General features: G+C 40.2%; 1 protein-coding gene across 3 annotated transcripts in view; it reads right to left on the bottom strand.

Annotated features, from left to right (window-relative positions):
- Positions 1 to 4,165: 4,165 nt before the first annotated feature.
- The window catches only part of BTD (biotinidase), a 9,851-nt gene continuing 3,585 nt past the window's right edge, over positions 4,166 to 10,431 (bottom strand). For all 3 annotated transcript variants that reach the window (XM_086742607.1, XM_086742608.1, XM_086742609.1), the window contains exons 2-4: positions 8,800 to 9,034; positions 7,139 to 7,288; positions 4,166 to 5,653 (exon numbers count right to left, since the gene is read on the bottom strand). In XM_086742607.1, coding sequence (XP_086598733.1) covers positions 4,469 to 5,653; positions 7,139 to 7,288; positions 8,800 to 9,034 — 1,570 coding nt within the window. In that variant the 3' untranslated portion in view covers positions 4,166 to 4,468. The remainder of the gene's footprint in view (positions 5,654 to 7,138; positions 7,289 to 8,799; positions 9,035 to 10,431) is intronic.

Raw genomic sequence — 10,431 nt, 5'->3', positions numbered from 1 at the left:
CTTTTACGTTAAAAGAATATATTAGATACCTTAAACAGTTTTAAAGCAAAATCTAAGGATTAATGTCCTACCCTGTCATGTATTTCCTATCTGTTGCCAAACTTTGTTATGCAAGCACAGTTTTCTTAAAATCTTAAAAATCTTTCTTAGAATTTGTTAACATCTTACTGAATTCAACCTTTCTAATCTCTTAAGAGTTTGTTTGTTCTGCTGTGGGTACTGCTAAATATCGCCTCTGACTTCTGACCCCCGTTGCCTATGCCTGCTCTCCCAGTCAAGGGAGGGAGAGCACAGTGAATCTCTGAAGTACTTCCATTGCCGTTGACCATTGGAAACTTGATTGAATGCCAACTCTCACTTCAACCTGTGAATATTTGGGGTTTTCAGGAATGGCATTTGTTGCCACTTCAGGAGTTTTTTTAGCCTACCTAATGGAGGAGGAGGGGATAATTCTTTCTAGCCACTGAATCTGCGTGTGCACCATACTGCTTAGGCATTGTTCGGGTCCACTTTCTGTAACAGTTCTAAAAATGTAATTTTCTTCAGTTGGCTCTTCTATTCGCTTTAGATGGTATGTCTGAAGCAGCCCAAGAGGGCGGTTGGTTTTTTTTGCATTGGTCCTCTTGGGCTTTCTGTGATGCTGGGGTGTCACGTCCAAGACCACGGGCAAGACCGTGCTGTGCCTCATGACAATGGCTTCCTTAGTTAGGTGTTGACTGCAGAAGGTCCTTGAAGCTCAGTTACTTCAATCCTGTTTGCTTCACCTGTAGAGATCTGCCTAAACGAGCTTACGCCCACTTGTGCATTGTGAACATCTCTGATCGGAGCAAATTGTCCCACGCTGTTACCGGTTCCTCAGCCTGTTCGTACGCCTCTCAATAACTGAACTCCAGCGTCCTGTTTGCCAAATGATACTCTGGTGCACTTTCTGGTGGTTTCTCTCACTGTTATCAGTGTATCCCCAAAGGAAGCAAAGTAATCCCAAAGCAGCAAATCCATTATGAAGAAAGCCCCAACCTCTGACTCACGTGCTGTTAGCCCTACCTGGACAGACAGTTTCTGTGGTTGTCTTCCCCTTCCCAGGAGCAGTGTCAAGGCCCTTCAAAGACATCAGCACCTGCTGTCTGTCTCAGACAGGACCTTCCTTTGGTGTTGGTACAACTTTCCAAATCTTGGTTTCATTTAAGTCAACAGACTGACTGACTTAAAGCTGTTTTAGACTTCATCAGCTGTACTTCCCATATGTCAAAAGATCCTTGTGTTCTGGTTTGTTTCTGGTTGCGCTCACAGACTGAAAACATTCAGGAAGCTTTAATAAAACTATTTGTATCCAGATCAGATGATGGGCTGCCTTACAGTATGTTACGAGCCTGCCTGTGTGAACATCAGCCTCACCGAAGGTTTCTCACACCTCCTCAGTAAATGGTCCGTAGCTTCACTCACCTGAACACCGGCTTGTTTAGGAGCGGTGCCGCATTCAGTAGGGCAGCGTTGGGATTTCTGCTCCAGTGCAGACTTCCAAAAGCTGCCGATCGGTGGTGGCGAGTGGCGTAGGTTACTGCCTGGTCGCTCCATTTCAGAACGGATCCATCTGTTGTCACTCAAAGATCAGGATGGTGAGGGGAAAGTTACTTATTGGTAATTCTCCGTTGTGGCTAGTACTGTCTGGCCTGCTTCTTCCAGTGTCTCTTTGCTAAAGGCTGCTTTTTTTGGACGAAGGGAACAAAGTATGAAAACACATTCCAATACTTAAATTACACCTGCTCTCCTCAGGAGGAGACAGAGCAAAATCATGCAAATAGTAGGGCAGAAAGGCTTTTTTTTCTAATAGTTTTGACATACCCAAAGTTACAACAGCTCTGTGGAACACACTGTGCAAGTATTTCACAGATCAGTGCTTTTTTTTTTTTTTTTTTTTTTTGGTTTAGGCATAGCAATATGTGCAATGCTATTTACTTGTTTAGCCTAATTTATTGTGATAATAATGGTCTGCTTTGGAACTAAATCCAGAACAGTATTTAGTGCAAGAGGATGCATGTTTTCAGCCCACAAAGTGGAGTGGGGAGGTTTGTCCCAAGAGCTGCAATTCTCCAGCTGTTCATTGTTTCTTCCTTTTAGACTTGGCCATATGGTACTAGAACCAGAAGCACAAATAAGCCCCACAAATGCTTTTCTGTTCTACCCTCTATGTTCTGGAATTTGTGTTCAGCAAGAACACCACTATGGGTGCCAAAGAATTAATGATTTCTAATAACCCTGCGGTGGGACAGCCTACTTCTACATCAGCAAGTTTGTGTCTAATGAGATACAGACATTCCCCGTTCCATACTTCTGTCCCATATATGCTGCAGGATAAACAAACCTGTTGTGTGGCTGTATCAAAGCTGTGTGTGGCTGGGCCCTGGGTCACAGTAATACAGCTTGCGGAAGGAAGGTTTGATAGAGCCCAAGATCATAAATATTTATATACTTACTTTGTGTAAATATTTAAGAAACCTTGAGGTAGAAATTCAGCAATTTCTTGGTGGTTGTGCTTTCTGAAACCAGAAAGTGAGTTCATTCAAAGCAGGAGCTTATTGAGCTCTTTTCCGTACGCATACTTGTAGCTGCCATCGCAGTTTGAGTTTGAACACATCTCAGAACTGACACAGACCACCGAAACGGAGACTCGCAGCTCTCCCGTTAGCACTCTCCTCCTCGCTGCTTCTCTTGGCCATCAGAATGCAACTAACAGCCTGAGCAACGGGAACACGAGGAATGGTTGTGTTTACTCTGTTACTCAACAGCTATTGTGCAGATGAAGTCATGACAGCTGTTAAGACCACACAAAATTATAATGCTTGAGAATAAATTATCATCTCTGAATTTAACCCCAAATTAATATCCTTTGAATATTCCCTTCCCAACTTCTTCACTGCAAGCAGAACAGTTTGTCACTGCAGTGCAATATTTATAGCACTTAATCTCGTTCTTGCTCTGGAAATAACGGTGTGTTTTACTCATTTAGCAGCAGGAATCTGCCATCTGGCATGCGAAGTATTTATGTAAAAACCTTGCTGTCCCACAATTCAGTATGTGCTTTTCATAGCTCTTATTGAATGAATTTATGAACAATGTGTAAGATGTCTTAAAGTCAAAAGTCTTGAAATGACCTCTCTTTTAAACAGGGGAAGTTAAAGTACTTAAACAGTACATAACGTAATTGTCGATATTCATTGACAACATTTTCTTAAACACAATTCCCTGCACAGTAGGCTGGAAATTGTGTCGTAATGCAGTCTAGTTTTTCACAATCATTTGACATCCTCTTCCCCAGACTAGCTGTTCCATAGATGTTCACAACTGTAACATTCGGTTACAGTTAAAAGTATATGAGAAAACTCACTAAGTTTTCTAACAGGATTACAGACAACTGAGTGGCCAATAAATGGTAATGATTGTAGCTGGGAGTTTTTTACTCCAAGAAAAAAATAAATCACAGCACCCTAACCAGAAATCACCTCACTCTACAGAATCACAGAATGGTTTGGGTTGGAAGGGACCTTACCGATAATCTAGTTCCAACCCCTCTGCCCTGGGCAGGGACACCTTCCACTAGACCAGGTCGCCCAAAGCCCCATCCAAGCTGACCTTGAACACTTGCAGGAATGAGGCATCCACAACTTCTCTGGGCAAACTGTTTCAGTGCCTCACCACTCTCATTGTAAATAATTTCCTCCTTATATCTAATCTAAATCTAACTGCTTCCAGTTTAAAGCCTTTAGCCCTCAGCATATCACTACATGCCCTTGGAAAAAGTCCCTCTCCAGCCTTCTTGAGGTCCCCTTTACGTACTGGAAGGCCACTATAAGGTGCCTCTGGAGCCTTCTCTTCTCAACTCTCTCAGCCTGTCCTCATAGGAGAGGTGCTCCAGCCCTCTGATCATCTTCTCCTCTGGACTCACTCCAACAGGTCCATGTCCTCCTTATGTTGAGGGCTCCAGAACTGTACATATACAAGCTGTACGTATGTATGCATATATCTTTTCATGCATGTCATGCATGTCATTTGTGTCTTCGTTCCCTTTCCTATTTTTCTTCCTTTTCTAATGGTTTTCCATTTAATTCATTTCCATACTCCTAGCCAGGACCCCAGAAAACCAAAGGATTAAATTAAAAGGAACACATTCAGTTGAAAAGAGAAATATTATTTTCCCAATATAAAACATCTCAACACATTACAACAAGCCTTTATCTCAGCAGGGCAGTTCTTTCACTTCTGGTAGGACATAATCTACCAAGGTACAGACTGTACTTACAGCCTCTTAGGTTAAGCGCTTCGCTTATCATTTCAAATGCAGAATCTAACCAATCAGTTATGTAACAAACAAACTTGAAGCTCTAGGAAGTACACGTGTTCAACAACTTATGTTAAGATATATACTCTGAACATACGGGCAGTTGTTTTCTGATTCTGTCCAATATCTGTGCTAGTCCTTTTCATACCATCGTCCATATAGAGAAGCTGTCAGTAGGCCAGCTGATGTTCTATTTTTGCTCATGAAATAGTGGTTGTTTTTCCAGCCCATGTGATCAGCAAAGTCCAAGGTAATACCAGATGTCAGCAGTAAAGGAAAGATGTAAGGGGTACTCATATTTCCCCATAGCTGGAAATCTATCAGGGCAGTGGCATCTGTAACCTCCTGTCCACAAGTGCTAAAGCTGAGACCACCACACTTCACTAATGCACAGGCCTGGACATAGTATGTGCCATGCACTGTATGGAGCCCATCAAAAACTCCCAAAGCATATAATTCATCGGTTAAAAGAGCTCTCCGATAATTTAAGTAACAACAAAGAGTATTGGCACAAACCTGGACCTCTCCTTTTTCCCCCCATACAGGAACAAAAGTAAAGTTGTCATACATCATTTCTGCATAAAACAGGGGAGGTAACTGTTCGTTTCCTTTTTCTGATACTCTGCCAAGAGTCTCTTCTCCCTCCTTAAAGCAAACTTGCTCATCCAGTGAGGTGCCTGTAGAAGTCTTGCATGAGTGATGTAAGTTCTCTGTGAATCTTTTGTTACTCTCCAAATTGGTTTTATAATCTGTGGTAATCACAGGAATTTCTGCTACTATGAGCTTGCCACCAGAACCTTCCATGTTGTGGTAGATGTACGATTTGACTGGTGTGTATATGCCACTCCCCGTCATGCCCAAGGTAGGGTGGTGGATATTAGCTGCTAAAATATTGATGTTGAAAGCTGTTGCAAAAGCTTGTTGAAATTCTACAGCAGACAGGAGTGGGAGCTGGTTCATCCAGGCAGTTGGATATACAACTTGTTTCAAATTGTATTGTCTGATGAGGTTCACTGCAGGCTCAAAAAAGAGTATATCAAAGCAAGTGAACATACCAAACTTCCCAGCAAAAGGGGTATCAAAGAGTTTATAGTCAGGCTCTGGAGGGGTATCAAAAGCGTATTCAAAATACAGATTGTGTTTGCGGTATGTGGCTACCAGCATACCATCATCATTGAATGCCACGTTGGTGTTGAATTGGTATCTTCCATCAGATGGACAGTGAGGATCAGTGTGCTCACAGGGTTGCTTAGTTCCTAAGTTTGCCACAAGGAATATTTTGTTTTTCAGTGCCATGCAGCTCAGACGCTGAAGAACCTGAAAAACAGTATGGGGAAATATAAGCCCTTCAGAATATCACAGAATCATAGACCAGTTTGGGTTGGAAGGGACCCTTAAAGCTCATCTAGTCCAACCCCCCTGCAAGAAGCAGGGACATCTCCAACCAGATCAGGTTGCTCAGAGCCCCATCCAACCTGGCCTTGAATGTTTCCAGGGATGGGGCATCCACCGCCTCTCTGGGCAACCTGCATATATGGAGGAATAAGTTTTACTTAAGCAGCTATGATTTATTTAATAATTTTCAAACTATTATTTTCAACTGGAAATTGAACACATTTGACTGTATCTATAAAATTTAAAATACATATGTTTTTGTGATGAAAGCTACTGGAACCATTAGCTTTCAGAAACTTCTGACTGTTGCAGAAGCACTAATGGCTTTAAAATAGCAAGTCAACTGAAAGCTCTGACAAGGCAGCATAACTGATGTGTGTGTGCCTTTAGAACAGCAAACATCTAATAATGATCACTTACACCTGCAATGGCTTGTTCCTGCAACTAGATGTTTATACTCTAGGGTTTTTTTTACATTAGCTACAACTTAAAGAGAAGCAGAGATGCAAATGGATAAACTTTGCATGATTATAGAAAAGAAAAAGTTACAGACTACGGTATTACTGGGATGTTTCTTTCACGCCATAGAAAGCTGTACCAAAAACTGCCAGTACTGCAATCTCCAAATAGGATCTGAATGGCAAACTGAGTTCTTGCTTGCTTGCCCATGATCATTAGTAGTAAAGATTCACAGGCCAAAGTAGGTCACCATTGACAACTGTGATTCATGTTTGCACACAAATTCTGCTCAGTAGGCACATGCGTGATTACTTTCATTATATTGGCTAACTGTAATGTTAAAAAGAATAAATAGTTTGTATTACTAAGCATGGTTATTTTCACTTCAGGTTCAGAACAGTCAATGACAATGCTATTTTTGTAACCTGCAGGTCATATCTTCTGCAATCACACTTGGTCTGTGCTAAGTTGTGATTTCTATTACATTACAGCAGGACAAATGCTGTTACTTGTGCTAATCATTTTACACACAATCACTGAATCAGAACATTCTAATGTCATTAAGTCATTAAAACTGAGTAATGAGAATGCATCAAAAGTGAAGGTACTACTATGTTGTTTTATATAAAACAATGTTGAAAATAAAATTACACACAATGTATCTTATTAGAGAGTAATTACAATTTCATAGGTTGGGGAGGAGGAGACGACAAATCAGATGGCTCATACACAATCTAATCTTCTTGCATGCGTGTATCTAAAACCCTCCTCTGCTAAGAATGAAACAAGCAGAAATTGGGAGTCCATGAAAACAGAATCTGGTACTATAAGTTGTTAAACTTCTTGCTTACTTCCCTAAGCACAACTAAGAGAGCAAGTTTCCCACTCGGAGCACAAACCTAGCATTCAGTTATTCTCCCCCTCTGCAGAAATCACTCCTGCATTTACCTCTGTGTCATTGAACAAATATGGCTCTCTGCATGGATTCCACTTCACAGAGTGCGAATGCAGAACGAAATCTAAGTAAGGATAAATGGAGCTTCTGGTGAAGTTGAAGCCATGGATTCCATCTTCAGGAAAAACAATTATCTGTGCCCCCTGTATGTAAAGCAAAGACATGTTTTGTAGGCAAAGCAAAACCAACCTAAATACGAAAGGAAAAAAAGGGAATCTCATGGGTAAAAAGAGCTAAAGAAAGCTAAGGATAACCCAAGTATGTTTTGGCAAGAATGTAGTTTGAAAATATATTTTCTTTGACTTCATAGTAGGTGTAACTGTGTATTAAAAAAAAAAAAGCTTATTTAACCTGACACATACCTTTAGCTTGAAAAATAACCTATTTGACATTATTTTAAGGGGGTACAAATAAAAGCAGACTTCATCCAAATTCTTACCAAAAATATTCTCCAGTCACGAGTGATGAGAATGACATCATTCAGGTTAAAGACTGATAGTGTTAAAATCTGTCTTAATTTCTTTTCAGAATTATGCTATTTGCAGATAAACTTTATCAAAGGTGCTGTACTTGTGTCAAAGGTGCAGGCTATACACCTCAATTAGGTATATAGGGCTGGATAGGGTACTGGGAGTACTGTTTTCAGAAACAGCTTGACCATGAAAGCAATGCAGATTCTGGTAGAAATGTAGCCATGCCAGAGCCAGGCTGGCTCTACCTGAAGTTCAGGGAGATCTGAACTGTTCCTAAAAATTGGGTGGATTCCTCTTAAATCAGACACAGTATCAGTTACTCAAATTCCTATGACTTTTCAAAAGTCAGTTCAAACGTGTTACCTATGCTATGGCTTTGGGATAATTTATGTGTCTCAGATGCAGTACTGCATAAAAATAACTTATGCTTCTGGACTGTGACGCCCAGTCACTTGGGGAAAAAAAACATCTTTTCAAATTATAAAAAAATGGTAATTTTCCTGTTCCAGAACAGGAGATTTGTGAAACTTGCAAGTCAATTCTTCTCTGCATAGGGACGGTAATGCCTGCTTCCTCTGACTAGAACTAGCTTTGTGTTTTCTTGGGGAGGGAAGGAAAGGAGGCTATGCATAAGAACAGCCAGAAATACTAATATCTCTCCTCTAAATATATTTAGACTGAGAACCATTCCATGGAGGGCAGGAGAAAGGAATGGAAAACATTACTTCCACAAAGTTGTTAATGGTGGAATATTCATTTCCAAAGCATTTAACTTCCTTAGTTTTTAGAAACATTCAGGAATTTCCATTGAGAGCACTGGAATAAAAATCAAACCCAAAGACAGCTGCCTGTAAGACAATCTTTCAATAAAAACATTCCATTTAAGAAAACAGAAAGGAGCTAGGTATTCAGACCAAAATAGAAAATTAATTTCCCTATACTAAATAACCATAGGCGTGTTTTTCCAAGCTTGGAATAACTCAAGTCAGGCGAGCTGCTAATTGCCCTGATTTTTTTTCAGAGCTTCTGGCAGGTCAGAACATCTGAAAAACCAGACCATAGTTATGTATATAAATACGGCATTAGTTGCCTGGGAACACAAATGTGAAAGATTATCCTCAAATAGCACTTACTCTATATATACATAGGACACACACAACTGCCACTAAGCTGCGGCATACCTGTCTTGCAGCAGCCACTACTTGCTCTTCATAGATGTCTAAGTTTCTGCCCATGAGTTCCAGTGCAGACTGTCGATCAACCAGGGCTGTTGGGTTAGGACTCAGTATGGACTCGTGTTCATACACAGCAGCAACATAATGCCCCTCCCTCTTAACTCTTCCCGAGACAACTTGACAGCAAAAAAAGCAGATGGACAGCTTCCAGCACAGATCCACCATGGTGTATGCCATGAACCTAGAGAAAAAAAAAAAAAAAAACAGATGGGGTGAGAGGGAGCTTGACCAACAAGTCAAACCAGGAATTTAAATTTATGTTTAAGTATGGACTGAGACTCTCAGCAGTGTTTGAACTGAATGTGTTGTTTTAAAACTCCTGAATAACCACGTGCATATTGTTTCTAAACCTTAAACCTATGTACGCTGGTGCTTTAAATAGTTGTCTTCTGTTCAAAAGCATTTTAGCTTCATATATAGTTCTACCGATCTCCTTGCTTGGTCTCCCTTTACAATTAACTTTAGCATTCATTTATAGATTATTGCACCATATATCAAAATATCTTTGGGAAAAGTTAAAAGCAGTTCACAAATTCGCAGTTTCTCCTCCATTTGGTAATGGGAGATGTATTTATAAGTAGCATTTCCTAAAATTACTTGGACACTATATTTACTAGTCAAGTAGAAATAGAACTCATTTTATCAATACAGAAACAGATAACTGTCAAAAGAATTACACTAGACACTACTTCTGCATTTATCTGTCTTTTTGTCATGAAAATACCTTCCTGGTGGATAACGAATCACTCTATTCCAACTCCACATATGTAATTAATACTTATTTGTCTCATACTGCACAGCTTTTTTCCACATTTATAAAAGTGCTGAGCGCAATTCAGATCTGCATTCCTCCAATGCAATGCAGATAGGTAAGGTTAAAAATGCTGTCCTAGTAATAACAACAAAGCAAAAATCCACAGAAAACGTAGGAAAAAAAAATTGCATTACTGAGCTCTTCTTAGAAAGAAATGAAGAATTAGCAAGTCTGGAAGGCTGAAGCACTCTCTCCAACATGGGCTCCCCATGTAGTCTTTAGACTTCCCAAGTTGGGAACGTACATACTTGTACAGAACAAGGACTGACTGACACAGTCAATGGCTGTGCAATGCTTAAGAAATACCATAGAAATGTCACGTTAGTCAGAATTATTATCACAATGTGAGCATTCTGTATTTGTCACCATGGTGTTACTAGTATCATCAAAGAACTAAATCTTGAATATCAGTGAAGTTGAAAGAACATGCAGGAGAGATGCAGCCCACAGTTCAGCTACTGACTTTTTAATTGTATTTGCTCTTTGGTAACTCTTACCCAAGGAAAAAAAAAGTTCCAAAACACTCAGTGCCTTTCAGTCTTTGTGATCCACAGCTCCCTGAATTTTTCCAAAGCAAATGCAGACTGAAAGACATATGCATGAAGAGCCTTCTCTAGTTCTCATTAGGAGTTCAGTAGGAAAAAAAAAAGATCAATTTTAAACCAAAGCAGTAGCAGGGGGAGGGAGAGGAGAGATGGGAAGCCTCTGAAAATAAACAGTGTTGCACTTCGCTGACAAAACTCTCTTTTCTATTTCTGTCATCC

This window comes from Chlamydotis macqueenii, chromosome 2, assembly GCF_036417535.1.
Source record: "Chlamydotis macqueenii isolate bChlMac1 chromosome 2, bChlMac1.mat, whole genome shotgun sequence".
In the NCBI taxonomy this organism is placed as follows: domain Eukaryota; kingdom Metazoa; phylum Chordata; class Aves; order Otidiformes; family Otididae; genus Chlamydotis; species Chlamydotis macqueenii.
The sequence above is the reverse complement of the archived record's forward strand: the minus strand, read 5'-3'. Positions and strand labels throughout refer to the sequence as shown.